We start from the raw sequence: 27,197 nt of genomic DNA on the forward strand, positions 1-27,197 counted from the left end.
AAATAACTCATTTCCACTGCTCTCACTCTTGACTTGTGTTCATTTTTAGTACCATTTTAGAATATTCTGTTATACTCATTAATTTCCAAACATGCTTGAAATCCCACCTCAGGGAAGGGAGTCTAGGATATAACAGATTTTCGGCTTTATCGGATCAGGCTTCCCCCCAATTACTTCAATATAGGAAGGGTCTACTGTATACTTTAAATCCAAAACCCCATGGAAAATGAAAACCAGGAATATGAGAACATAGACAATACTAACCAAATTCAATTCACCTGCTCTTCTCTTCATGTATCCAAATACTGTTAGTTCACCGGCTTTCCTTCTACAATACCTTCTCAGATGTATTTTGTCAGTGTATAGTTGTGAAACAAAATATTTGCTCACCGTACACCCCAACCCTGGCTGAAGGATGCTACAGAGAGGGATTTCATTTTGAAAACTGACCTATGTTGTCCGCTCAAAACTTTTCCAGATTTTTATATGAATAACATCAATGTTGTAAAATGTTCCTCATATACTGTATGAAAGCCTTCACAAATAATTCAACAATGAACCACACATCTTCACTGAAACCCTGGCTATGACTTCTCTCCTGCTGGTGGCAGGGAGACAGGATGAACAGAAACCATTGCTTGTATATATACTGTACTATACCTCCCTTTACTTTCTGGATTCTCAACCTTTCCACCTCTGACCTCGACAAACTTCATGTAACTTCTTTAAACTCCTCGTGATTTCTCACTCCAGCCTTCAGACAAAAATCCTCACTTCCAAACCATCCCACACTCACTTATCCACTGCAGCTGGTCTGGTATTGTCATCTTGTACCAACTGAACCCCATGTGCCATAGCCAGCTGTCTAAGCACCCTGGCCTGGTGCTGGAGTGCAGCTATCTTGAGTCTGTAGTGCTCACTGACTCGGTGCACCAATAATCGCCTTACATCATCCAGGCACAGCTGTGTGGCACAAAGGGTCATATTCTAACTGGTGCAGGAGGCTTTGTGGCACCTTTTCCTTAGCAATTAATTCTGCACATTGCATATTTATACTATTTTATTACTGAAATAGTTGACTCAGTAAAATAGTGTTAATCAATATGTCTCTTCTATCTATCTATCTATCTATAGCCCGACGCCCTAATCCCGCAAAGGGTGGCCGCAGACAAAACGCCTCCAAGTCACTCTGTCACCCACCATTTGACTACCCTCCCCCCAACTCACCCCCTCCCTCCCTCATATACCTCTCAACTCCATCCCTCCACCTCATCCTCGGTCTACCCCTCCCTCTCCCTCCCTCCACCTCACCTACATACACCCTCTTAGTCAGTCTTTCATTCTCCATTCTCTTCACATGTCCAAACCACCTCAGTGTACTGTATTTCTCCCAATCTTCTCAATCACATCCACATCTACCCCACAACATTCCTTCACTTCTTCATTCGTCAACCTGTCCCTCCACGTCACTCCACATGCTCAAGTAACTCATTCCCACTGCTCTCACTCTTGACTTGTTCCCCTCTTGCAAGGTCCACGCCTCGCTTCCATACGTCAGGGTAGGGCTCACAATACCATCATGCAGTGACTTCTTAACTTCCATACTCACCTCCCTATTTCTCATTACTGCTTTCAGTGTACCAACAACCTTCCTTCCCTGCTGTACCCTTTCACGTACTTCATCCCCCAAAGTTCCATCCTTACTCATCACACTACCCAAGTACTTGAATGCACTCACATTCTCCATATCCTCACCATCCAACCTCACTGCACACTCTGTGACTTCATTCCTCTCAAACACCATAACTTTACTTTTGTTTACATTAACTTTCAGCTTCCTCCTCCTACACACTGTCCCAAATTCATTCACCAAACCTTGCAACTCCCATTCATCTTCACTCAACAATACTGTATCATCAGCAAACAGCAACACAGGAAGCTTCCAAATCTCACCCTCATTCATTAGGGCCAGCCCCACATCCACTGCCCTACCTTGCACCTCCTTTACAACCCCATCCATGTATATATTAAACAGCCATGGAGACATCACACACCCCTGTTTCAGTCCCACATTGAGATCAAAGAACTCACTCAGCTCACCATCCACTCGCACCATAGCCCTAGCTCCCTCGTACATACTCCTCACAGCACTCAACAATTTCCCCTCCACTCCATATATTCTTAATACCTTCCACATACCTTGCCTATCTATTCTGTCATAAGCTTTCTCCAAGTCCATGAAGGCAGCATACACTTTCCTTCCCTTCTCTAGATAATTCTCCACTAAACATCTTAGAACAAATATCTGATCTACACACCCTTTTCCCTTCCTAAATCCCCCTTGTTCTTCTCCAACTAGCTCCTCTGTCATATGCATAACCCTATCAATGAGTATTCTACCATATATTTTACCAGTCACGCTAAGAAGGCAAATACCCCTATGGTTACCACATACTTCTCTCTCCCCTTTTCCTTTGTACAGAGGAACAATTATACCTGATTTCCAGTCCTCTGGAACCCTTCCCTCTTCCCAAGCCAATCTACACAACTTCCATATCCACTCCAAAACAATCTCACCCCCATACCTAAACATTTCACCACACACTCCATCAATTCCTGGGGCCTTTCCCAGCTTAATCTTCTTCATCGCTTCCACTACTTCCGCCCTACTGATCTCTCCCTCCCTCCTCTCATCTCTTCTTCTCCCAGCCATTCCCCACCCACTTATACTTACACTGCTCTCACTCTCTATATTCAACAAATCCTCAAAGTGCTCCTTCCATCTCCTCAATTTCTCTCTTCTCCACCAACAATCTATTATTCCTATCTTTCACTCCCCTACTATTTCCCCTTTCACACTGCCTTACTTTCTTTACCTCCTTCCAAAACAATTTCTTACTCTCCCTCCATTTCACACTCAGATTCCTCTCTTCTAAACTGAACAAATCTGTTTGAAGATAGCAAGAATAATACAGAAAGGGCACCACTATACCTAAAAGGTTAATTCAAAACTGCACAAGGGCATAATAAACAACAAACTATAGCATAGTTGCTTCCCTACTTATGAACTTAATTGGTTCCACGAGCTGGTCTGCGAGTGGAAAAGCTCGTAAGTAGAAATTCATTAACATCCAAAGTCCGATACACATAAATCACAGCCAGAGAAGATGAGTGTTCAACATCGCTGACTGCAAAAGTAATGGCCTATTGGCGTCAGGGTACAAATCCTGGTCCAGGCAGTGGGCATCAAGCAACTCAGGTGTACATCCATATTGGAAGATAAAATGAGACCCAGGGCAACACCTAGGTCCTAGGAGATGCAACCAGTAACCTGGATAATGAAATGGCTTTGTATCCCAGGACAGTGACTGAAGAATCCATCACACATTCAAAGGTCTATGATACAGAAGGGCACCAAGGCTACGAGCATCTTGGCATCTGTCCCCATCTATACCTTTACACTGCTCCAAGTACATTCTTAATATGAATGTGCACTGTGTAAGGTAATCTATAGATATCAATGAATAAAGAACCCAGTAAATACAAATTATCCTTCTCAAAACAGTTCTTATCTCAGAAAGGTTGAAACTCAAAAATTTGTTTGTAGAGGAGTAACTGTATGATTTACTCACAGCTGGCTGGCGGCAAGTTTGTCTGATGTAACAAATGTTGGCTTCATTGAGGTGCAGGGTAGGCACAGGGGGAGAGGCAGGCCTTTGAGAACTACAAGGCATTTGGTGTTGGTCCCATGGCCGAATATGAATCTCCACCACATAAAGATCTGCAGTTTTACCCTGTGAAAAAATTATTGATGCTACATTATTACTGGTATATACTTGAGGGCTTTGTGGACATCCGCTAGAGTTACAAGAGATGCATAAACATCCGCTAGAGTTACAAGAGATGCATAAAACAATATATGAGGTCTGCCCAAAATGAACCAAAACTTTTTAAATAGCACACCAACTAGCTGGTGTACCGCAATTGCGATGGAAGTGCTGTGTAGTGGTTTCTTTGAGCTTTAATCTAACACTAGCTGCATCACGCTATGTCACTTAGTCATCAAGGTACACATGCTTGAGTGAATGTGTGTCTAAAGCACTTGGTGATTTCCTGCAAGCTGAACGATGAAGGATCTTGATAAGTGACACGTTTGCATGAAATTCTGTTTCAAATTAAAAAAAAAAAAAAAATTTTATGGAGATTTTTCAAATGTTGCAACAGGCTTATGGGGAGGATTGTTTGAGCTGTACACAATATCACAAGTGGTTCCAGTGGTTCAAATTGGAATGAACATCCGCTGAAGACAATCTCGAATCTGGACGACCTCCCACATCGACAGACAACAATCATGTTGAGAAAGTGCATGCTGTGATCTGTGAAAATCGTCTCCTGACTGTCTGTGAAGTTTCCGAAGAAGTAGGCATCTGTAAAGGTTCAAGCCACATGATTGTAACCGAAAAACTGAAGATATATCATGCTGCCACAAAATCTGTGAAACATCTGCTGACAGATCAGCAAGAGGGAACCATGTCACACTCAGTTAGGAGCTGTTTGACAGTTCAAACACTGATGAAAACTTTCTGAAAAATGTCATAACAGGTGATGCATGATGTGGATGTGATAGGAAGTATTAGAAGAAACACACTGAGGTGGTTTGGCCATGTGGAGAGGATGGAGAGTGGGAGACTGATGAGGAGTGTACATGAGTGAGGTGGAGGGGAGGAGAGGGAGGGGGAGGCCGAGGATGAGATGGAGTGGAGAGGTATATGAGAGAAGGGGGTGTAAGCTGGGAGCAGGGCACTGAAATGGCAGGGGACAGGGCAACATGGAGGCAATTTGTTTGTGGCCATCCCTTACGGGATTAAGGCATCTGGCAATAGACAGATAGATAGATAGATGCATGATGCATCAGTATGTTAACATGAACAATCATGCTGTTTATTTCCATTCCCTTGGAGGCTCTTGGCTGAAAAAGGCAAAAAAAGTGCCTATGACCCTAAAGTGGCCAGTTACGAAAACGACTTTGTATTTACGATCAATCTTCAACCACACAGTACAGTACAGTATATGTAAAAAAAAAAAAAAAAAAAAATCTTTGTGAATATGACCCAAATTCCTGAGAAACACTGTCTAGCATCCAGTCAGACACAGGAAAGACTGCTGGACTCAGGGCTCTAGTCTGACTCAGTTCTCTCCTGGTTATGATGAGTGACCCAGAGACTAATGTCACGGTGATCTGGCCTCTGCCGCTAGCAGGGTCTGGCATATATTATAGCAGTGACCCCTGCCACGTCATACGTAAATTTACAATGTTCAATCTAACATGGCAAATACTGTACGTGCAAAACTCTTCTTACCAACCTGCTAGTAATCAATTCAGCTATCTGGCATCCTACACTATATTAGTGCTACAGTAAATGCTGCTCCTGGTCACATCCCAAATACAAGTGAAAAATCTCAGTCTATGGCAAACCTGGGTGATAATCACAGCATACAAATGTGGTGCAATTAAGACTGGAAACCACTGAAATGGTGTAAAGTCACCTGAAAGTATCACTATTTCAAGTGAGGAGATGGAGGGCAGGTCCACCTACTGTATTTCCTTTTCAGTGTTCCACACATTATTGTTACTGATATTACTGTACAGTTATCAATTATTCTCTATGCAACAATATTGGTACAGTGCTTGCAACTTTTGTCAGCATACAGGAAATAGGTTAAAGGTAGGAAAAATCTTGGTACCCTTACTATACCCTATTTTTCCCATCAGTTATGAACTGCAGTACGGTATAATATTCATTATTTTGAATCCTAACATCTCTTGTTCACCAAGCCCTTGCAGACACACAGATCCTACAGTATAATCCCATTTGGACCTTGTACTTAATAATCTTATTCTGGCTGGTGACAAACAGGTTCAGTCAGCTGAAGACAAACCCATGGGTCTGAAGGGCACACATACACATAGTTACTCCAGTGGCTACAGAAGACTGCCTAGGATTCCTCAACTCGTATTTTCATCAGCTAAGAAGGCTCCCTAGTACACTGCCTCTTCATTACCACTTTATTTCTGCATATGGCATGTTAATACATTCAAGTCTCCTGTGTATGAAATCTGTGACAAACCCTGGATGACTTATATAACAGCTATGATGGAGATGCTGGAAAGCCTCCTAAGTGGCACAGAATACAGGCCCTGAGGTTTGCAATATGATAGACCTACCAGGTTGAGCTGTGCAACTGCATCGTGGTCACACCAGCAATACTGCGGCTGAGCAACATGGTGGGGCTCACTGCGGCGACTGCTGTCCACCTTTCTGAGAAGCAATTTTTAAACCGTAAGGCAGGTATCATATACACTAATGTATCATTACTGTATATGCAATAGTTGATTTGCTTTCATCTGATGAATCTGCAACACTCCCATAACCTGGATACTAAGCTGCGGTAATGAAATTTGGTAAGTCTTGGCTTTGAGGTAGGAATGAACTTCCCTGACTGCAAGTCAAATCTACCCTCCAGTCTGACCAGTACAACTAGGAAGCCACCTGGAGTGAAAGGGGTTAGGTCATGTTAACTCACTATAGTGCATACTCCAACACAGGCACTGTGATGTACTGCACCAATGTCAATTCAGTGCTGTGCTACATTTTTATATGATAGTGATGTGGTCTGAAAGTAAATGGAGACAACAGCAGAGCAATGACTGTTGCGAGACTTTCAATATGATGTGCTACTGAAGAGAAAAAGAGATGAATTGGTGGAAGGGTTAAGGTTCAGGCAAGAACAAAAAGATTAAGTTTTGAGCACAAAGATCATGGTCACAGCAAGATCAATGTTCAACCCATGTGTCTGTGTGAACAAAACAACTAAAACAGTTTTGGTCTGATTTGCATAGAGTTTGGTAGCTACAATGAAAATCACCAAAGAGGTTGACCTATTGTTACTAAGAGCAATATGTTAAGGGTCAGCATCACATAGAAAGGTCAACTTCCATCATTTTTATCTGATTTACCCTATACTTTGTGGAAGGGTGCAGGTTAATGCAAAAAGAAAGGGATTCTATTACGAGAACCATCAGTCACAGGTTAAGGTCACTGGGGAAAGTCAAGTATTCATTCCTCACACCAGCTGATGAAAGTGGCTGCTGCAGTCCCTGAGTGTTCATTTATGTCATTACAGTATTACTTTTTTTTTGCGAGTTTTGTCCATGGCTTCCTCAGATGTCAAGTCTATCTATCTATCCAGACATGTACAGTGTATCATCATCATCATCATCTAATCCTGTGTTGCCCCATGAAAAGAGTAGCAGCCCAGGGCTGGGCAAGTTGGTCCTGACATTTAAGATGAGTGATCAGCCTCACTCATCCCTGAGTGGCATTATGTGAGCAATAAACCCAAACCATCTTTTGGATACAAACCTACACAGGCTCAATCCAGTTGGAGTGCTTTAATTACCCACTAAACCACCAGGTGCCATAATTTGGTTATACGGGTACCACCCGTAAGTAAATGGTTTCCTGGTGCACAGGAAACCATTTGGCTTCTCACTCAGTGTAGAGTCACTTATAGACAGAAGGAAGAGGAAGGAAGGGAGGAAAAAAGGAGAGAAGAGGGAGTGTAGAGTCACCCGTAGGCAATCTTCTCTTTCTTGTTTCTGGATCTGACCTTACCCTATCCTTCAGTGACAAAAGGAAGTCTGGCTGGTGGAACAAATGATGATAATGATTACACATCAGTTTATTGTGTATCTAAGGAACCTACACTTGTGGTGGCTGGGTAGGATGCCTTGAGGTGTGTGAGGTTAGCACTGGAACAAAGTTGATAGAGTAGCGTGATTCTGGCACGGGTGGTGTGAATCTGCTGACAGTCCATTCCACAGATGCTTCTATGTGGTCCTTCTGGTACCTGGCAAATATGGTATGTGAAATAAAAGTATTATAGATGAGGTTTCAAATGAATTATATGGTACAAAATAAATACAAGATTATACTATAGGTTCAATTTTCTTTTCTTCAGATTAAATTATTAAAATGAAAACAAATGGCAATAATTCATATATTAAGGCAATACAATATTTCCCTCATAATCATGTACTGTAATTTTCTATCTATCTATCTATAGCCCGACGCCCTAATCCCGCAAAGGGTGGCCGCAGACAAAACGCCTCCAAGTCACTCTGTCACCCACCATTTGACTCCCCTCCCTCCAACTCACCCCCCCCTCCCTCATATACCTCTCAACTCCATCCCTCCACCTCATCCTCGGTCTACCCCTCCCTCTCCCTCCCTCCACCTCACCTACATACACCCTCTTAGTCAGTCTTTCATTCTCCATTCTCTCCACATGTCCAAACCACCTGTGTATTTCTCCTAATCTTTTCAACCACATCCACATCTACCCCATAACGTTCCTTCACTTCTTCATTCGTCAACCTGTCCCTCCACGTCACTCCACATGCTCCTCTCAAGTAACTCATTCCCACTGCTCTCACTCTTGACTTGTTCCCCTCTTGCAAGGTCCACGCCTTGCTTCCATACGTCAGGGTAGGGATCACAATACTATCATGCAGTGACTTCTTAACTTCCATACTCACCTCCCTATTTCTCATCACTGCTTTCAGTGTACCAACAACCTTTCTTCCCTGCTGTACCCTTTCATGTACTTCATCCCCCAAAGTTCCATCCTTACTCATCACACTACCCAAGTACTTGAATGCACTCACATTCTCCATATCCTCACCATCCAACCTCACTGCACACTCTGTGACTTCATTCCTCTCAAACACCATAACTTTACTTTTGTTTACATTAACTTTCAGCTTCCTCCTCCTACACACTGTCCCAAATTCATTCACCAAACCTTGCAACTCCCATTCATCTTCACTCAACAATACTGTATCATCAGCATACAGCAACACCGGAAGCTTCCAAATCTCACCCTCATTCATTAGGGCAACCCCCACATCCACTGCCCTACCTTGCACCTCCTTTACAACCCCATCCATATATATATTAAACAGCCATGGAGACATCACACACCCCTGTTTCAGTCCCACACTGAGATCAAAGAACTCACTCAGCTCACCATCCACTCGCACCGTAGCCCTAGTTCCCTCGTACATACTCTTCACAGCACTCAACAATTTCCCCTCCACTCCATATATTCTTAATACCTTCCACATACCTTGCCTATCTATTCTGTCATAAGCTTTCTCCAGGTCCATGAAGGCAGCATACACTTTCCTTCCCTTCTCTAGATACTTCTCCACTAAGCATCTTAGAACAAATATCTGATCTACACACCCTTTTCCCTTCCTAAATCCCCCTTGTTCTTCTCCAACTAGCTCCCCTGTCATATGCCTAACCCTATCAATGAGTATTCTACCATATATTTTACCAGTCACACTAAGAAGGCAGATACCCCTATGGTTACCACATACTTCTCTCTCCCCTTTTCCTTTGTACAGAGGAACAATTATACCTGATTTCCAGTCCTCTGGAACCCTTCCCTCTTCCCAAGCCAATCTACACAACTTCCATATCCACTCCACAACAACCTCACCCCCATACCTAAGCATTTCACCACACACTCCATCAATTCCTGGGGCCTTTCCCAGCTTAATCTTCTTCATCGCTTCCACTACTTCCGACCTACTGATCTCTTCCTCCCTCCTCTCATCTCTTCTTCTCCCAGCCATTCCCCAACCACTTATACTCACACTGCTCTCACTCTCTACATTCAACAAATCCTCAAAGTGCTCCTTCCATCTCCTCAATTTCTCTCTCTTCTCCACCAACAATCTATTATTCCTATCTTTCACTCCCCTACTATTTCCCCTTTCACACTGCCTTACTTTCTTTACCTCCTTCCAAAACATACCCATAAACGTATCTAACAAAATTTATACATAACCCCTTCAGTTGGATAAATTATATTGTATTATCACTACTGCCTGGCACTTTTGACTCAGCTTTAAAAAGATGCCCTCAGGTTGGATATATTTGTGTAACATCAAACATAATGTAGCCACGCACCTGGTGAGAGCCAAGCCTCGCACCATCCCATCGTCATTTATCCCAAGGTAGATGGTGCCACCTTGACCAGAGTTCAGCATCGCACATATTGAACTGTAAAATGAAAAATAATATCAGTGTGCTAGGTAGCTATTTTATATACAGTATTATAGTATTTACTACAGACAGATTGATAGACAGGCTTTGAAAATGCAATAATAAGACTAAATTCAAGTTTATTTGGTATGGCACAGTCTCAGTCTTCTGCCACTTCAGTGATACAACTACTATACTCTCATTTGAGTTTTTAGCATCTTTCTCACAAACAGTTCATTGCACTCTGTCTATTACGGCAGAATATTTCTGCATAATCAGTGCAGTACATCATTCACAACTTATGTCCGCATTCTTCAGTTTTTTACAGCATTTTTCATCCTTCACACTGGCACAGTTATATGCACCAATTACTTCTTTGTAAACCATCCAAACAATGCAATCTATTCACTACCACTATGCTCTCCTCATATTCATTCATCTAGTTGTTAGGAACCCTTTCATTAACTCCTTACTTTGCTTCCATTTGTAATCATTCTTCCATTTTCACTCCTTACATTTTCCCATTTTTTCTACCAATTTTTTACTACACTTCTTCACCTCTTTCTGACAGTTTCCTTTTGACAAAGAAATTGTCATTCATTTTTCTTCTTATTCTTTCGAGTATTTACTGTACCTTCTTTCTCTAGGTGGTGGTGACCATATCCACCCAATGTAGTGGTGCCTACTTCTTCCTTCCCCTTTCTCATTATGTCTCTGTGTCTGCCCTCATCTCTTTCTATTTCTCCCTTTCCTTCCTGTCATTGCACTTCAGATGACTCTTCATTGAGAGACAAGCGTAATGGTTTCCTGCAACCCAGAAAACCATTTACAAGGCTGGGTGATACCCAAATTACAGGGTGAAGTGAAGCCTGCTATGGTACCCCTGTTAACTGGATGGAGAAGCATAAATGCAGCATCCATCCAGGAACTAAGCCTCTGCACAGTGAGGCACTGTCAATCACAAGGGAACATTGCTTCACTTCACAGGACACTTCTGCACAGGTGGTTGTTTGAATTCTGTTGACGGGTCTGCTCAGACAGACAGGTTGGGGTTGATCAGCAACAACAAAAAATACAACAACCTTCCTTCTCTTCTCTACTCTCTTATAAAATTCTTGTTCACAGTACAGTGGACCCTCAGGTACAGTAGTGCGCCCACATGATACTAGCAGTTTGCTGTTCAATATAAGATTGTAGTACAGAATAAAGGAACTGTAAAACTTCAAGGTCTGCTGTATTCACACAACAAAATGGCATTACCCAAGGCACCAGTATATACAATATTCCCCCCGTATACTATCCAAGTTCTTTTCTTGCATGACCTCCATCCATTTTTTTTTTCTTCCAGTTTCTTCTACTTCCACATCTCACTATGTTGTCCCTATCTTTGTACCTAACACTCTTGTGCAACCATTCAAGCTTTTAGCATTCTTAATCAAGTACTGTTTGTATGCTCTGAATATATTTTATTAATTCATTCTATAAAAGGTAGATGGGGGTGCTCATCGTCCACTTACTCAATGTAGTGCTGCTCTCAGGTGTCTGCCCTTCCCTTTCTTCCATCCTTCCTTCCTCTTCTGTCTTCCTTCCCTTCAATCTTTCCTCTTCCTTCTGCCTGTGGGTGACTCTACACTGAGTAACAAGCCAAATGGTTTCCTGTGCACCAGGAAACCATTCACTATGCTGGGTGGTAACCATATAACCAAACTATGGCTCCTGGTGGATTAGTGGGTAATTAAGGCACTCCAATCGGATTGAGTCGGTGCAGGTTTGTATCCATGGGGTGGTTGAAGTTTATTGCTCTCATAATGCCACTCAGGGATGAATGAGGCTGGTCACTCTCGTCTTAAATGTCATGACCAACTTGCCTAGCCCCAGGCTCCTATGCTCCTCATGGGGAAAGACAGGATTAGATGATGATGATGATGATGATGATGATGATGATGATGATGATGACGATGATGATGAATTAATTCCATCAGTTTACTGACACTAACTCCACTACCTTTTCCTCATATTCACTTTTCACTGCTTTCATTTCACTTTTACCACTTTTTATCAGCTAAAACAACTGAAGGGAGAAAGGTGAGATTTTCTTTTGCTCTGTAATAGAGAAAATAATGGTGAAAGATAAGAAATTTTAACCCACTTGCATCCAGCGCCCTCGGTGTAGGACAGAACTGGGCATTGTCAAAGGTTAATGCAGAAGGGAGCCCAGGGGTTGGGACGTATGAGCTTCACGACTATGAGTCAATAGGCAGAGGGCAGTACACTTAGTACCCTTCCAGCACAATCCCTCACACAGGAACCCTGGAAGCTAATCGGTTGATAACAGCATAACAGTGAAATTACTGTACATTACTTGGACACAGCATTCCTGGAGCGTTCTCTCGAACCATCACCTCCAAGGCATATGTTGCTGATGTCGTGGACAGAAATGCAGCGGTGTCCCTTAAACTCATGACACTGATCCTCCTCATACTGCACCACCTCACCCACAACATAGTGTCTTTCTTCAGGAACCACATCCATCCTGGGGGTGTGGAGGGCAGGGTGTTCATACAGTGAAATAATTCATAGATGAAACAATACAATGTTATCTTGTCCATTCTATCTACAACGAGCAACAGCATGCTTTACAAATGGTTATTATGGGGTAGACTTGCAGGAGCAGTTGCTTGCCTGTGGTTATTAGGCTTGTTCTGCCAGACAGACCAGAGTTACTCAACAACAGCAACAATAACTACCTATCAATTTGTTGAGTGAGATGCTCTCATAATGAGACCACAGTATTCTTACACTGAAATTATACATTACCTATACGTGTTCTTGAACTTCAGCCTGAACTACTCAATTACTGCACCAATAATTGCTGGTGTCTGGAGTGCTATACTATCCACTGAAGTAACACCACTTGATGGAAGGATCATTTACTGGCAATTTTATGGTTAGTATTTCAAATACATGAGGTGAGGGTGAAAAGATCCAGCTTGAAAGTCTGCTGTCTTCAACACTAATAACTGATTTGCCACCATCCTGATCTACCAACTGATCCATTACCATCCTGAGCCACCATGGTGCACCTTCCCAACCCACCACTATCCTGATATGCCACTGCTTGATCCACCATCATCGTAATCTGCTAATGTCTGATCCACCACCACCCTGATCAGCCTCTGTTTGATCCACAACCATCCTGATCTGCCACTGCTTGATCCATCACCATCCTTATTCTCTGTCATCCTGATCCACCGCCATGCCGGTCAATACGGAAAAACGTCCCCTTTTATCGCTGTTTTTACTTAACTGATGTTGTACCCATAGTGGTCTTACATGGAGGCCTTACATATCGGCGGACTGATTTTGGTTGCAAAACTAATCTCACCTATACCTAACCAAGAGATTTAAACAATAAAGATATCAGTATTTCTTCATACTGACCTTAATTTACCCTTGAATTATCTCTTTGCCAATCAGTGAACAAGGTAGCATCCACCTTCGTCACGCCACCACGCTGGATTGTTTACCTCGATAACGCTTATCAGTTTGTAGGAGCAACGGTATAGCAAAACAGGTCTATAACCATTTACTTAACCCATCGCCAGTCATAAATCGATTTTGTTATATTAACTTTACCTTATTACTTGCTTTCTGAGGTAAAGATTGCTAAAATCGCAGTTGCGTGCAGCCAGTTTGATTGGTCAAGAATTTCACCACAAATCCCCTCTCAGAAAACTGCAAGCTGTGACCGATTGTGGCCACTCAGATCTTGGAAAATGGCAGCAAGAAAATGCAGCTTTAGTAATAGGTTTAGGTGAGTTTATAAACAGACTACCATTCCTGTATTACTATGGTTTAGGTTCGCTCTACAACTTAGCCCATATTCTCGACAGCCCAGCACGTTTTCCATAGCTATTTAATTTGCACACTGCATCTTATCGTTCTCTCGTAGGATGTATGTCTTTAATATCTATACAGACTGCCTAAATAACGTACAAAAGAATACGGGAATAACCTCGTGAGGAAGAGGTGCTAGAAGCCTCCTTAACCGGACACGGCCCATTGGCCAAATGATTTAACTGAGCAACAACACTGCAATAGGCTCTATCGATTCACAAAGCTCATTTACCACAAAACATGGTACGGAAACAGTGGAGAGTTCGCGGCACGATCATAAAAAGAACGTTGCAACTATACCCGTGCGTATAAAGGAAAGGCTGTTTAATAAACGGATAGCGTCAGGTGGAGAGAGAAAGCGGACGTGAAAGTGACAGTATGGTGCGTTGGTTATGTCACAGTGGGACCGAGGACGTCAGAGACAGAGGGTGTGTAGTTCCGCCTAAGGTAAGGAAGTTATATAGTTTGAGGTCATATTTTGCGTCAGCTTAGAAGGTTTTCTATACTTTTCTGACTGACACTTGGCCTAAAATTGCCATTTCCCCATCTTGAATGTTGAGTTGTAACAAAAATTTAATATCTTTCAATACTTTTTCAACAATAGTCACATTCGGTTATTCACGGATAATGGGATCATTTCAACAACAAGTATTTCAGTCAGTCGGTCACTATACTGTAGAGTCTGATGATAACTTGTAACCACAGATTAACACTTGTTGCGACGAATGCAACTGAAAGGATGTGCCACTGGACTGTAGCATGCCCCTGTTTGTGATTTGATTGACTGATTGAAATATTTATTGTTGTAAAGGTATACAGAATGCATAGACAACAAAAGAAGTTTGTATCAGAGCATATAAGAGATTATTTGTTTTATAATATGCAGAATAAACGACTATTACCAAATCTCCAAAGCCACTTAACAACACGACCGTTAAATTATCACGTAATATCTTGTAGCGTATAATAATAATAATAATAATAATAATAATAATAATAATAATTACTGCTTCACTCTCATCTTAAATGTCGGGACCAACTGCCTAGCCCGGGCTCCAACGCTCCTCATGGGGCAATGTAGGATTGGATGATGATGGGTGATAATTACTGTTCCTGAAAAGGGCTAGTTCTAAAGAATTCATTAGCGCTCAAAGTCATCAGTTAACTATAGTTGGCCAAATTATAAGTGTTTTTTTTTTTTTTATACAGTGCCTTGTTATGGACATGGCGAGGATTACTTCACCGTTATTATTGCTAAGTGGATTAAGTGGATGGTTATGTAAGTGACAGAAGTCAGTATCAGCCTCTAAGTGGTCAGTACGTAGAGGCGAATGTCGTTTGCCTGAGCCGCGTGGTAGGATAGCGCGAAATTATTATTGTTGCGTGAAGCGAGACAAACGCATACAACCCATTCATCTGTTATCCAGTCAGTTATTTCACCATAAGTAGCGTAGGGGGCCGGGGCTAGGCTACCTAATCCGAACATTTAAGGCAAGGGTGACTACAGATCTTTCACCTTAACGTACCTGGCCCATATTTTCGTTCAACTTCAGCTTATTTCCTGTAGTTTAATGACAGAAAAAGACAGTAATGCGACTCTTCATGTTTTCCTTAGCACTTTCTCGTGACTTGCGCTGTGTTCTTGGGTTAATCTCTTATGACTCAGCATTCAAGATGAAGAGACAACAGTTTTAGGCCAAGTTAGAGTGAAGAGTGTAGTTGCTGGCCCCAGAGTGGTATATATTAAGAGCAATAACACTCAGCCATTTGGGGGGCGTAAACTCTAATGTCCTCATCTGGTCGGAGCGCCTAACCCCACTAGACCACCAGACGTCTTTATGTGATTACCATCTAGCGTAGTGAATGATATCTGGGATAGAAACCATTTGACATGCACTCATTGTATAGTCACTTGAAGGTAGCGCTACATCGAGTGAGTGGATGGTGGACGCACATAACCTACCACAGACATGCAAGGCACGTAGAGAAAACCTTAGCATTCACGCAACACTCCCAGGCTCCTTATGACTCACTCAGCTGAATAAAATTGTCTGGCGTTAGCTGGGATGAAATAATGGACCTTTTTCCTCTTCCCTTCCACTCCTGTGGGCGATAATTTTCTCGTGTGTTGCGGGTACGGCTCAGACTCAGCGTTGAAAATGTCTAGCCTTCAGCATTTATTATACCCTTCCTACTCCCACTGTCACACCTACGTCCACACCAGCACACCGAGCTGTCCCGTAACACGTAAAGTATCGTCAGGTGAGGTTCTAGTGTTGCGCTGTTTATGGACCAGCCTGTGCATTATTATTATTATTATTTTTTTTGTGAGGTGAGACATGCAGGCTAACCCCTTCAGTGCGATGACATTTTTCATTCTGCTCAGGTTAAAGCACCATTTACTGTATTTCGTCTCCGTCTTCATTTCCATCCTCTCCTTCTTCAACTTATATCTTATTCGTCTTCTTCATCTCCTCCTCCTCCTCCTCCTCCTCCCCCCTCTTCTACGTATTCTTTTCTCGTGACATGACCCTTTGGAAACGCATCCCATAAACTGAAGGAAATTGTTCGGAGATGGTAATAAAAAAAGTAAGGGAAAAACATCGCACTGCAGGGGTTAAACAGAGCCAACTTTATCATTCACTTAACCGCTTCTCTATGATTATTCTTCCTGTACCTCAGACGATTTTATTAAACTTAGCGAGGACATTTCGTGCTGAAGGGGTTCGTAAAAGCTATATATCAAACCCCTCCAGCTCAAAAAGTCTCTCTGAAATTGCAAAAAATAAAAATAAAACAATTCATTGGAGATGGTAAGAATGATAACTGAAAAATGGAGCTCAGGGATGGGATAGCCTACTTGAACATTATTTACGATTGAATCTTTGCCGTAACTTTAGACTTGTAGGAAAAACTTTAGACTTGTAGGAAAAACTAGAGACGTGGGAATATTATGCACTCTCCTTTCCTTGTTTCTCCTGCAAAAGTAGCCCAGGTTACGACAGAGAACCTTCGTATTTATGTCCGAATATCCCACTCCAGGCCTCTGTTGACTTGGCTATATAAAGTAGGCCTACGTTAGCTGGCATAAGACAGTCGAGTTGTTCAGACCATGGGTGGCCAAAGCCGTGGTGGTGAAGGAGGGGAGGGGGGCATCGCTGAGTACTGTCCACACATTGAATAATCCGAAAATTCCAATGGGAAGTCAAGTGTCTTACTGGGTCCTCCCCCCCCTCCCCTGTGGCACTAGGTTTCAAGGGGATTATTATATGCATTCTAAATAACATTGCAGACTTCGTGGCACTTCTTTCCATGCGATCTTCTTTATCCATTACATCTCAGTAGTCTCCTGCCCTTTACTAATGCACACTTTTTCGATATTATAACTGTATAAATGACACTCACAATAAAAATGGTCAGGGGTAATTAAGCAAATTACACCACTGAGGAAGAGGTTGCAGCATTTCCTGTATCACTACTGTGTCATATAGAATATTAATGTAAAAAAACTGCATTCTTTTCAGACGATCAGAGCAAGGAACAAAAGACTCCCACATCTCGGCTTGTAAATAAATAGTCGGGATGAGCCATACATCCTGCCATCTCCTTCTACCGCTGGTGGTATTAGCAGTTGTGCGGTGTTCAGTGTCACAGGTGTTCTTCGCTGGACCCTGCCCCAAGATCCTGCCAATGAGAAACTTCGATCCCAAACGGGTAAAATTGTGCACTCCACGCCTTCAACCTAATCACCTGTATTATACTCTTTTTACCCTGGCCTGAAATTGCCATCTCTCCAACTCAATGCTGATTTGTAACATAGACTAACCTTAGATTATGATGCTGTCACGAGAAGTGCTATAGAAAGGATGTAGAGCCACGGCATTGCTTATTCTGTTATTAGGGGGGGCGCGGTAGCACAGTGGTAGCGCGCCGGACTCGTAATCGGGGGATTGCGAGTTCGAGCCTCGCCCGGGCTGCCGTGCCGGGAGTGGTAGCTCGCTCCTGTAACCCTAGCGGGGCTATATAGTCCAATACAGGGCTTAGCTCGGGGGAACTCCATTTCTCCCATTTATTCTGTTATTAGAACCTGTGAAGGGACGAATATTAAGGCCAAATTAAGATGAAAAGAATGTATAGTAATTTCGTATGCTTGTAGCCGATGTTCCGTTGTAATATGTTCTGCATAAACTTAGGCTTTCTTTCTTGGGGAGAGAATTTCAAACATAATATTTACGATTGATTCCTCTCAAAACAACTTACTGCTGTAGGAGGAACAAGATAAGATAAATATCGTACGTCATATCAGTTTTATGCAGTAAGAACAAGGAATGGACCGTCTAGAATCTTCCAGTGTATTTATATTCCTCCTCCAAAAAACAGAACTAAGTTACGACGGGGAACGTAAGTGCAGGATGGTCTGTAGTTAGCGCTTCACTTGAAACAACTCACCTGATGGTACCTTTGTGTTGTGGGACGGCTCAGTTTGCTGGTGTGGGTGTGGCAGTGGGAGTTGGAACTGAATGAAGACACAGGATAGACACTGATAACGCCGTTCCCGCGGTGGAGTGGAAGGGGGGTGTTATATACGGACCACCCTGTGTGTTTTGCATTTTAATGTTGCCTGCATATCCCTGGTGACAGTTCCTGGGACGGTGGTATGAGATTGAGCGGTTCTTTGTGTCGTACGAGGGTCTGGCGGGAACCTGCTGGGTGGAGAACTACTTGTACGACCCTCACCGCGGACACTACACTCGTCTCGACTGGAAAGACACACTGTGAGATTAATTAATTTATTTAGTTGTTGTTTTAAGCAACGTACAATACTAGAAATCTACGTAGTTTTACAGTACAGCACTAGATATAGAAACTATAGGCTGAAACACCAGTAGGTCATGATGCAGTCTGTTACTTCATAATTTTCATTTGTCCTTTGGTATTTAACATGTTTTGTGTATTGAGTCTTGTTAGTACTGTGGGATAGATGTTCAATACACAGTACGCTGCAAGACTGCCAATTCTACATTTTGCAATTATAAACTTGGTAGCTATTGACTCAAATATTTATCATAAAGCATTTAAATTCTCTACTGTTTGCTGCCCAAATCTCAAGGCTGTTAGGGATTTTTCTTAGCTGAACAAAAATATATGACAAACCAGGTAACTATGCATGTGATAGCAGCAACTAGCATGTATAAAACTGAAACACAGGCCATCTCTTCGTTGTCCAGAACAGGCACAGTGCGCACCATCGAAAACGCCATCACTTTTGACAAGAAAGAACCCGGCCGACTACGCTATGTTTTGGCGCGTCCTAGCATTCCTTGTGAGTTATCTAATATTTACTGTATTTAGCTGCTAGAGGCCCCTTCATGTGGTGGCACCGATATAACCAAGCGGCTCCACTGCCTGTGTGTGTACTAATGTCCCTCAGTAACTTGCCTATCCCCGCAAGGAATGATAGTGGACTGCGGGAGGGCGAAAGCATGTAGTCCACCGGTTTACGTTCAGATGAGATTGAGGTCGCAACTGCTGCTACCACTACTATTGTTACTGCTGTTACTACTATTACTACTGCTACTGCTATTAATGCTACTACTACTACAACTGCTACTACTACTACTACTACTACTACTACCACCACCACCACCACCACTACTACTATTACTGCTACTACTACTACTACTACTACTGCTGCTTCTCATACTACTGTTACTGTATTGTTGTGTGAAAATATTTACGTTATAAACCAATACACTGTTTTCACTTTGACGTGGCCTAAACCTGCCTTCTCTTCATCTTGAATGCTGAGCTATAACAATGGATTAACACTAGATTATGATGCTAGTCACGAAGTAGTGCTATGGACAGGATGTAAAACCATTGCATTGCCCTTTTCTGTCACTGAGTTACGTAGAATTAGCTCAAAGAATTCCAAAATCTGGGCCAAGTTAAGGTGAAAGAACCATAGCAAAATTAACCCAGCATCGTCTCAGCCAGCAACCATAATACTAAACAGTTTCCAAGACTCGTATTTGCGTCCGTTAAGGAAGCTCCCTAGCACCTCTTCCTTACCGATTTATTTTTGGATACGGCTGGCTAATATCGTTTTGTACGTTATTTATGCAGAGTATGGTGATATTAGCATGAATCTCACAAGGGAGGACGGCAAGGTGTACTAAGCAAAGTAATTCTCTTAGGAGGTGTTAGGGAGCTTCCTTAACCGATGAGACTCGTATTCCAGTCGGTTAAAGCTCCCTAACACCTCTTCCTTAGCGATCTGTTTTTTTTTTTTTTTTTTAAATATGGCTGGTTAATATCCTTTTTGTACGTAGTAGCAGAGTATGGCTACATTAAAAGACTATAGGCTATAACACAGACGAGGATAGTAAGGTGTAATAAGCAAAATAAATTGTTTAGGAAAAGGTGTAAGGGAGCTTCAATAATGGACGAGAAACCTTGCCAGAGTCTTCATTTCCTTCACCATTCTCTAACACAGCAAAAGAATCATCAATCCTTCTTCATCATAGACATTTTTTGTGGTAATTTGGGGATGTTTTTCAAGTGCCACAACTTTTTTCATATAACTGTTACTATATAATGGCAGACGCTAGAAAATCGGCTTTTGGGGTAACAGGAGAATTTTGATTAGCATTTTTGTGAGTTAGTATGAACTTTAAATGTAATAGAGAGAGAGAGAGAGAGAGAGAGAGAGAGAGAGAGAGAGAGAGAGAGAGAGAGAGAGAGAGAGAGAGGACGTGAAGGTGTCTTTCCAGTAAGTCATCGTATTGAAGGGATTAATAAAAAAAATAACGACAGGAAATTCGACATAACAAGGACTTCTGTCTGTCCATCTATTGCCAGAAGCCTTAATCCCGTAAGGGGTGGCCACAGACAAATCGCCTCCATGTCACCCTGTCCCTTTGCCCTGCTCCCAGCTCACATCCCACTCTCTCATATACCTCTCCACTCCATCCCTCCATCTAATCCTTGGCCTCCTCCTCTCTCTACCCCCCTCCATGTTACTCACATACACTCCGTCAGTCTCTCACTCTCCATCCTCTCCACATGGCCAAACCACCTCAGTGTGTTTCTGCTAACGCTTCCTATCACATGTACATTCACATCACAATGCTCCTTCACTTCCTCATTTGTCAGTCTGTCTCTCCATGTGACTCCACATGCTCCTCTCAAATAACTCACTTCCACTGCTCTCACTCTTGGCTTCTCTCCCTCCAACGAGGTCCAAGCTTCGCTTCCATATGTTAGAATTGGTATCACAATACTGCCATGTAGCAGCTTTTTCACTTCCATGCTCACTTTCCTGTTTCTTATCACTGCTTTCAAGGAACCAGCAACCTTTCTTCCTTGCTGTACCCTTTTAAGCACTTCACCCTCTAACCTTCCATCCATACTCATCACACTACCCAGGTACTTAAATGCACTCACATTTTCCATTTCCTCATCATCCAATCTCGCTGTACATTCACTGACTTCAGTTCTCTCGAAGACCATAACTTTACTCTTCCCTACATTCACCTTTAGATTCCGTTTCTTACACACACTCCCAAACTCATCCACCAAGCCTTGCAGCTTCCCTTCGTCTTCATTAACAACACAGTATCATCTGCAAACAACAGTACAGGGAGTTTCCAAACACTGCATTCTCTCACTAGGGTCACTCCAACATCCACTGCCCTGCCTTGTATCTCATTTATTACCCCATCCATGTACAGATTGAACAACCATGGATACATGACACATCCTTGTTTCAACCCAACCTTCAAATAGAAAAATTCACTCGGGTCACCATCCACATGCACTGCAGCCTTAGCACCCTCATACACGGCCTTCAACAGCTTCCCATCTTCTCCATATATTCTTAATACCTTCCACAATCCTTGTCTATCCACCCTGTCATAAGCTTTCCCCAAATCCCTGAAGGCTGCCTACAACTTCTTTCCTTTCTCTAGAAACTTTTCCTCTAAAGATCTAAGAATAAGTATCTGATTACAAAACCTCAACCCTTCCTAAAACCTCCCCGTCCTTCTCCAACTAATTCCTATGTTGTTTCCCTAACTCTGTCAATAAGTATCCTACCATATTCTTTTCCTATTACACTGAGAAGACAAATGCCTTTCGGATTACCACACACTTCTTTTTCCCTTTTTCCTTTGTACAAGGGAATAATTATACCTGACTTCCTATCCTCCTGGACTCTACCTTCCTCCCAGGCCAATCTGCACATCCTCCACATCCATTCTACTACTATCTCTCCCCCATGCTTCAACATTTCACCACACACTCCGTCAATTCTTGGGGGTTTCTCCATTTTAAGTTTCTTCATTGCTTCCACAACTTCCATCCTACTGATTTCTTCCTCCCTTCTCACATCCCTCCTTCTCCCAGCCATTCCCCAGCCACTTTTACTTGCATTACCTTCATTCTCAATGTTCAGCAATTTCTTAAAGTGTTCTCTCCATCTGCTCACTTTTTCTCCATTCTCCACTAGTAATCTATCATTTTTATCTTTCTCTCCCCAACTAACTTCTTTGGCACCCTGTCTAACTCTCCTTACCTCTTTCCAAAACATTTTCTTACATTCCCTCCACTTTACACTCAAATTCCTTCCAAATTCCTCATCCACTATCTTCTTACATTGTCTTACTGATCTTTTCATCTCTCTCACCCTCTCTACATATAACCCTTTCTTCCGTCTTTCAACTTTTTCCACGCCCCTGTTTCTCATCCACTCACTGTATGGTTTCTTCTTTCGTGCCACAGCCTCTCTCACTTCATCATTCCACCATGCTGTTCCCTGCACCCCGTTTCGTCTTCTCTTCACCCCACACACCACCTCACTTGCTGCACAGATTTCTTCAGTGAATATCTTGCACACACCTTCCATTTTCCCCATCTGCTCCAATCCATATTTACCCAATCGCTCCTCCACTTCCCTCCTATATTCTGCCCTTTTTTCCATCCTCTTGTAACCTTTCCACCCTCCTTGTATGAACTATTTCCTCCTGTCCTTCCCTTCTTTAATTTCTCCATTTCATTTGGACTTTGTTGGTGGTCAGAAAGTCCACTCCCCCAACCTCTGTATGCTCTTGCGTCCATTACACACCTTCTCATCCTTTCATCCACACACACATAATTAATCATTGCCTTCTGTTCATTTAGTTCACTACCCACCCATCTCGTCACTCGCCACGTATAGGCTACCACGTATACCTATGGAACAAGGACTTAATATACCATGTATTTTTTGGACATTTTTCTTGTTCTTTTGATTATTATTATTATTATTATTATTATTATTATTATTATTATTATCCCCTCCCCCAGTGCTGCAGGGGGAGTACCTAATCCTGGCCACTGACTACGCCTCCTTTGCCCTGGCGTGGCAGTGTCAGCAGGACCCAATCAGGCTAGGACACACAGGTAAGTTAGTGTTGTTGTTTTGTTATTAATTTTTGTTGTTGGTGGTGGTGTTTTTGTTGTTTTTCTTGTTTGCTGCTTTTATTTTGTTTTGCTGTTGTTTTTGCTTTGTTTTGCTGCTGTGTTTTTTTTTTTTTTTTTTTTTGCATTATTATTGATTTTGTTGTAGTTTTGGTTCATTAAGATGCGAACTCTGTGGACTCCAGGCTCAAGTTTACCCTTGTCCTGCAGTCCACCATCCCTCTTTCGGGGAATAGGGAGGGAGCTGAGGGACCTTTGTATAGATGGAATAGGGAGGGAGTTGAGGGACGTTTGTACAGATGGGCAGGAGAGCTTCGTGGTTATATCAGTGCCACAACATCAAGGCAGCCCTCTCCACCAACCCTTTGAATTTAAGGCTGCGTTCACACCAAGCGATTCGATTCGATTCAATTCATGGAGAATCAGCGCCGTTCATACCGACAGAATCAAACTGTCAGAATCAACAGGGAGTAGTATCACAGGCGTACAGGGGAAATACTTTTTTCCACATAAGACACCTAGACAGCCTGGCGCCTGACCGTTACTGAGGTTATCTCTCGCATTTGAAATATACGTGAGTTGCCAAATGCGGCTATTTCTTTTGTACTGAATAGAAACAATCTGTATTGATCAAAAACTTAACCCACCTGTGCATTTGATTTCTGCAGCAATATCCTTCCATAAAGCCGCTATGGCATCCCTGTCCCGATGCTTAGGATCACTAGCATCATAAATAGCACGTCGCTCTCTCACTAAATTTATCAGGACGTCCGGTAGCATGGTGCTCACTCCTCCACTGAATCGCCGTGACTGATGAAAAAATGGACCATCGCGCATCAGTGATTCTGAATCGCCTTGAATCGCCATGATTTGAATTGAATTGATTCGCTTGGTGTGAACAGTTCCTATAGGAATTAACATGTCGCATCAAGACGAATCATGAATCGATATGATTCTCCATGAATTGAATCGAATCGAATCGCTTGGTGGTGAACGCAGCTTAAGTGATGGATCCAGAGAGTGGCGGTGACAGTGGTTCAATGGAAACACATGCACTTGGCCTGCAGCTTAGGGGTCGCGGGTTTTGCATACTCCTGCCCAATCGTACCTAGATCTAAAAGAGGAACCTTGATTGGAAATTCGATGGTTTCGTAGTCTGAGGGAAGATTGGGACTTAAAAATGATTGTCTGCCTTATTGAACCTTGCGTAGTTGACAGGCATTCAGTCTAAGCCTTATTTTTCCTCCTCCTCCTCCTCCTTTTCTTGCTTAACCTCTTCAGACACATTACGAATATTTATTTTTACTCATGTCATCCCCTGACTGATAGAGTTAAATGTACCCTTCATTAACCTCTTCACTCTGACGTCTCCCCTATGTTGAATAAACTCGTTTGTTGGGAGCAAGAATAGAAGAAAGTAAGTCTTAAAGAGGGAAGGGGTAATAGACAAAATTACACACACACACACACACAAAACCTATGTTGAATAAAATCGTTTGTTGGGAGCAAGAATAGAAGAAAGTAAGTCTTAAAGAGGGAAGGGATAATAGACAAAATTACACACATGTTGGTCCACCCCTTGTCAGAAATTAATGCCGCGTGTGTACAGTACGCCTCGAAATTTTATTTAGACTAACACGAGGCAGTTTTCACTTGCACTCTTTTCACTTCAACTTAGCCAAAACATTAGCTCTGGAATATTATGCAAGCCACGAAGAAGTGCTGTGGAAGTAGATGTAGAGCCCTAACTCTTTCTGTCACGTATTGGGTTGCGATATGTACTCCAAAAGGACGAAAATTTTGGAAAGTTAAACTGAAAGAACATTGCAGTCACACAGTTATCCATGACGTATTGTGTGGGGTTGGCAAGCATCTAAACATGGTACTCCAGACAATTTTACAAAACTCAGATTTATTATACAGGGGATGTTAAACACTTTTTTGTGCCAAGAGCTCTCCCGAGCTGTTTGAATAAACTGAAGTTAGAATAAGTTATTAAAAGGCATCACTGAAAGGAAGATGTTGATGGTGGCCTACCTTCCCCTTCCCCTGCAGAGATCTTGTGGCTGTTATCTAAGCAGCAGTACCCCAAGGCCTACGTGATTCGCAACGCAAGGAACATGGCCAAAGCGCTCGGTCTCAGGGTCGAACACCTCAGGAGGCAGAACCGAAGCAGGTGTCCACCGTAGTGCTGCCAGGGACAGCAGTTAATTCGTTCTGTACAATCGTCTGTCATACTTTATTCTTGGTGCTGGAGAGGGAAGCCTGCACGTGGTGGCACCAATGTGGCCGAGCGGTGGAACTACCCAATTATAAGATGGATCCAGAACTTTGGAAAAGACGGGGGAGGAGACGTGATTCTTTGAATTGCCAATTAATGTTTAAATAATTAAAACAGTGTAATTTGTCTGCTTCAGTAGTAAAAGTACAATAATTTAGACAAGTGAAAGCTTAATAAGATACAATAAGGTTTTTATTGCATATACTGTAGTTTGGTACCTAATATTTTTTATAGTATAGGCAATAATTGATTGGCCAAAACCAGGAAGTTGGCGTATACTCTCATGTCCTCCCTGCTTCTACCCCCACAAAATCCGTGTTTGCGGTTATACAAATACTGTATCCTTCAAACCCTTCCCTGTCCCCTGAAGGGAAGATGATGGACTGCAGAAGAATTTGGACAGTTTCAGCTTGCAGTGTGCCGGGTTCATGTTCAGATGAGCCTGAAGTTACTACTATTACTACTACTGCTACGATCTTGAATCTGGCCCTCTCTTGTATTTTGTTTTTCTCTTGGAACAATAATTGTGGGCTCACAGCCTTCTTCACATAAAAAAAAAAAAAAAAAACTATCACAGAGTGTACCCGAGACGATATGATCATAGGGAACTAACGAATGGAGATAATATGGTAGTGGTGTTATGGCCTCAGGCTCATCTAGATGTGAACCCAGTGGATGACAAGAGTAGCCTACGTGTCCGTCTCCTGCACTCCACCATCCTCTTTTCGGAGGATAGGGAGAGGGGTGAAAGACGTTTGTAATACCGGGCAGTAGAGTCACTTGTTATCAAAACCACCTCTCCAGCACTCACATACAGGGTGGTGAAAAAGAGTGTACAGTATGTAAGTTTGGTTAGATGAAAGAATGAATGTAGACAGGGTGATGGAAAAGGGATATATATACAGTATTGGTAAGTTTGGTTTATGTGAGAGAATGGATAAAATTAGGTATAAATGGGTAAGCTTGGTCATATTGATAGAATGGATGCAGGTACGACAGTGAGAAAACGGTAAATGTGGTTAAGTCTAAATGTTGGAGGAAGTGTGAGAGGGCAAGAAGGTGGATGTAAATTACTGTATACCTGAATATGTGTGGAAGTTAATGAGGCCTGGGAACTGACAGAATATTGTGATGGCATTTTTGTTTTCTTCTCTTAATGGTCTATGGACTGACAGAATGTGACAGGTAATGTAAAGCGCATCTACAGGAAGAGAAAAATAATAATAGTAGTAGTTGAAGTATTTGTAGTAGTGGTAGCTGTAGTATTAATAGTTGTAGCAGTAGTAAACTTCTGTGTATATTACAAAGCTTTGGGTATATGAAAGACTGATGAAACAAGTATTCAGAAAGTACCAGTACAAAATTCCACAACCAATCAGTTTAACAACTTCCAATCCACCGAACAAAGAAAACAGTGAATCACCAGGTAAATAATACAATGTAGA

At 42.3% G+C, this 27,197-nt stretch overlaps 2 protein-coding genes across 2 annotated transcripts; one reads left to right on the forward strand and one right to left on the reverse strand.

Annotated features, from left to right (window-relative positions):
* Positions 1-751: 751 nt before the first annotated feature.
* Positions 752-12,647, reverse strand: LOC145392048 (schlafen-like protein 2). The gene is made up of 6 exons (XM_080266505.1): positions 12,478-12,647; positions 10,041-10,133; positions 7,770-7,911; positions 6,227-6,316; positions 3,633-3,794; positions 752-963 (listed from the first exon to the last, which is right to left on the reverse strand). Exons 1-6 carry the CDS (start codon positions 12,645-12,647, stop codon positions 793-795), a joined length of 828 nt encoding a protein of 275 aa, XP_080122631.1. The 3' UTR covers positions 752-792.
* A 4,947-nt stretch (positions 12,648-17,594) lies between these two features.
* Positions 17,595-25,660, forward strand: LOC145392049 (apolipoprotein D-like). Its single transcript, XM_080266506.1, has 5 exons — positions 17,595-17,726; positions 18,654-18,787; positions 19,241-19,335; positions 23,358-23,453; positions 25,527-25,660. The coding sequence occupies exons 1-5, from the start codon at positions 17,595-17,597 to the stop codon at positions 25,658-25,660; spliced, it is 591 nt and encodes a 196-aa protein (XP_080122632.1).
* The last annotated feature ends 1,537 nt before the right edge of the window (positions 25,661-27,197 follow it).

This window comes from Coenobita brevimanus, chromosome 21, assembly GCF_032717465.1.
Source record: "Coenobita brevimanus isolate Jiangsu-jjx chromosome 21, ASM3271746v2, whole genome shotgun sequence".
In the NCBI taxonomy this organism is placed as follows: Eukaryota; Metazoa; Arthropoda; class Malacostraca; order Decapoda; family Coenobitidae; genus Coenobita; species Coenobita brevimanus.

Excerpts from the sequence above, each read along its gene's own strand:
- LOC145392048 (XM_080266505.1), bottom strand. The coding sequence starts at position 12,647 with ATGGATGTGGTTCCTGAAGAAAGACACTATGTTGTGGGTGAGGTGGTG. Across the intron at positions 10,134-12,477 it reads TCCAGGAATGCTGTGTCCAA|TTCAATATGTGCGATGCTGA; the intron begins GTAATGTACAGT and ends TTCATTTTACAG. Across the intron at positions 964-3,632 it reads AAACTTGCCGCCAGCCAGCT|CTGTGCCTGGATGATGTAAG; the intron begins GTGAGTAAATCA and ends TGTGCCACACAG.
- LOC145392049 (XM_080266506.1), top strand. The coding sequence starts at position 17,595 with ATGAGCCATACATCCTGCCATCTCCTTCTACCGCTGGTGGTATTAGCA. Across the intron at positions 18,788-19,240 it reads CTCGACTGGAAAGACACACT|AACAGGCACAGTGCGCACCA; the intron begins GTGAGATTAATT and ends TTCGTTGTCCAG. Across the intron at positions 19,336-23,357 it reads GGCGCGTCCTAGCATTCCTT|TGCTGCAGGGGGAGTACCTA; the intron begins GTGAGTTATCTA and ends CCCCTCCCCCAG.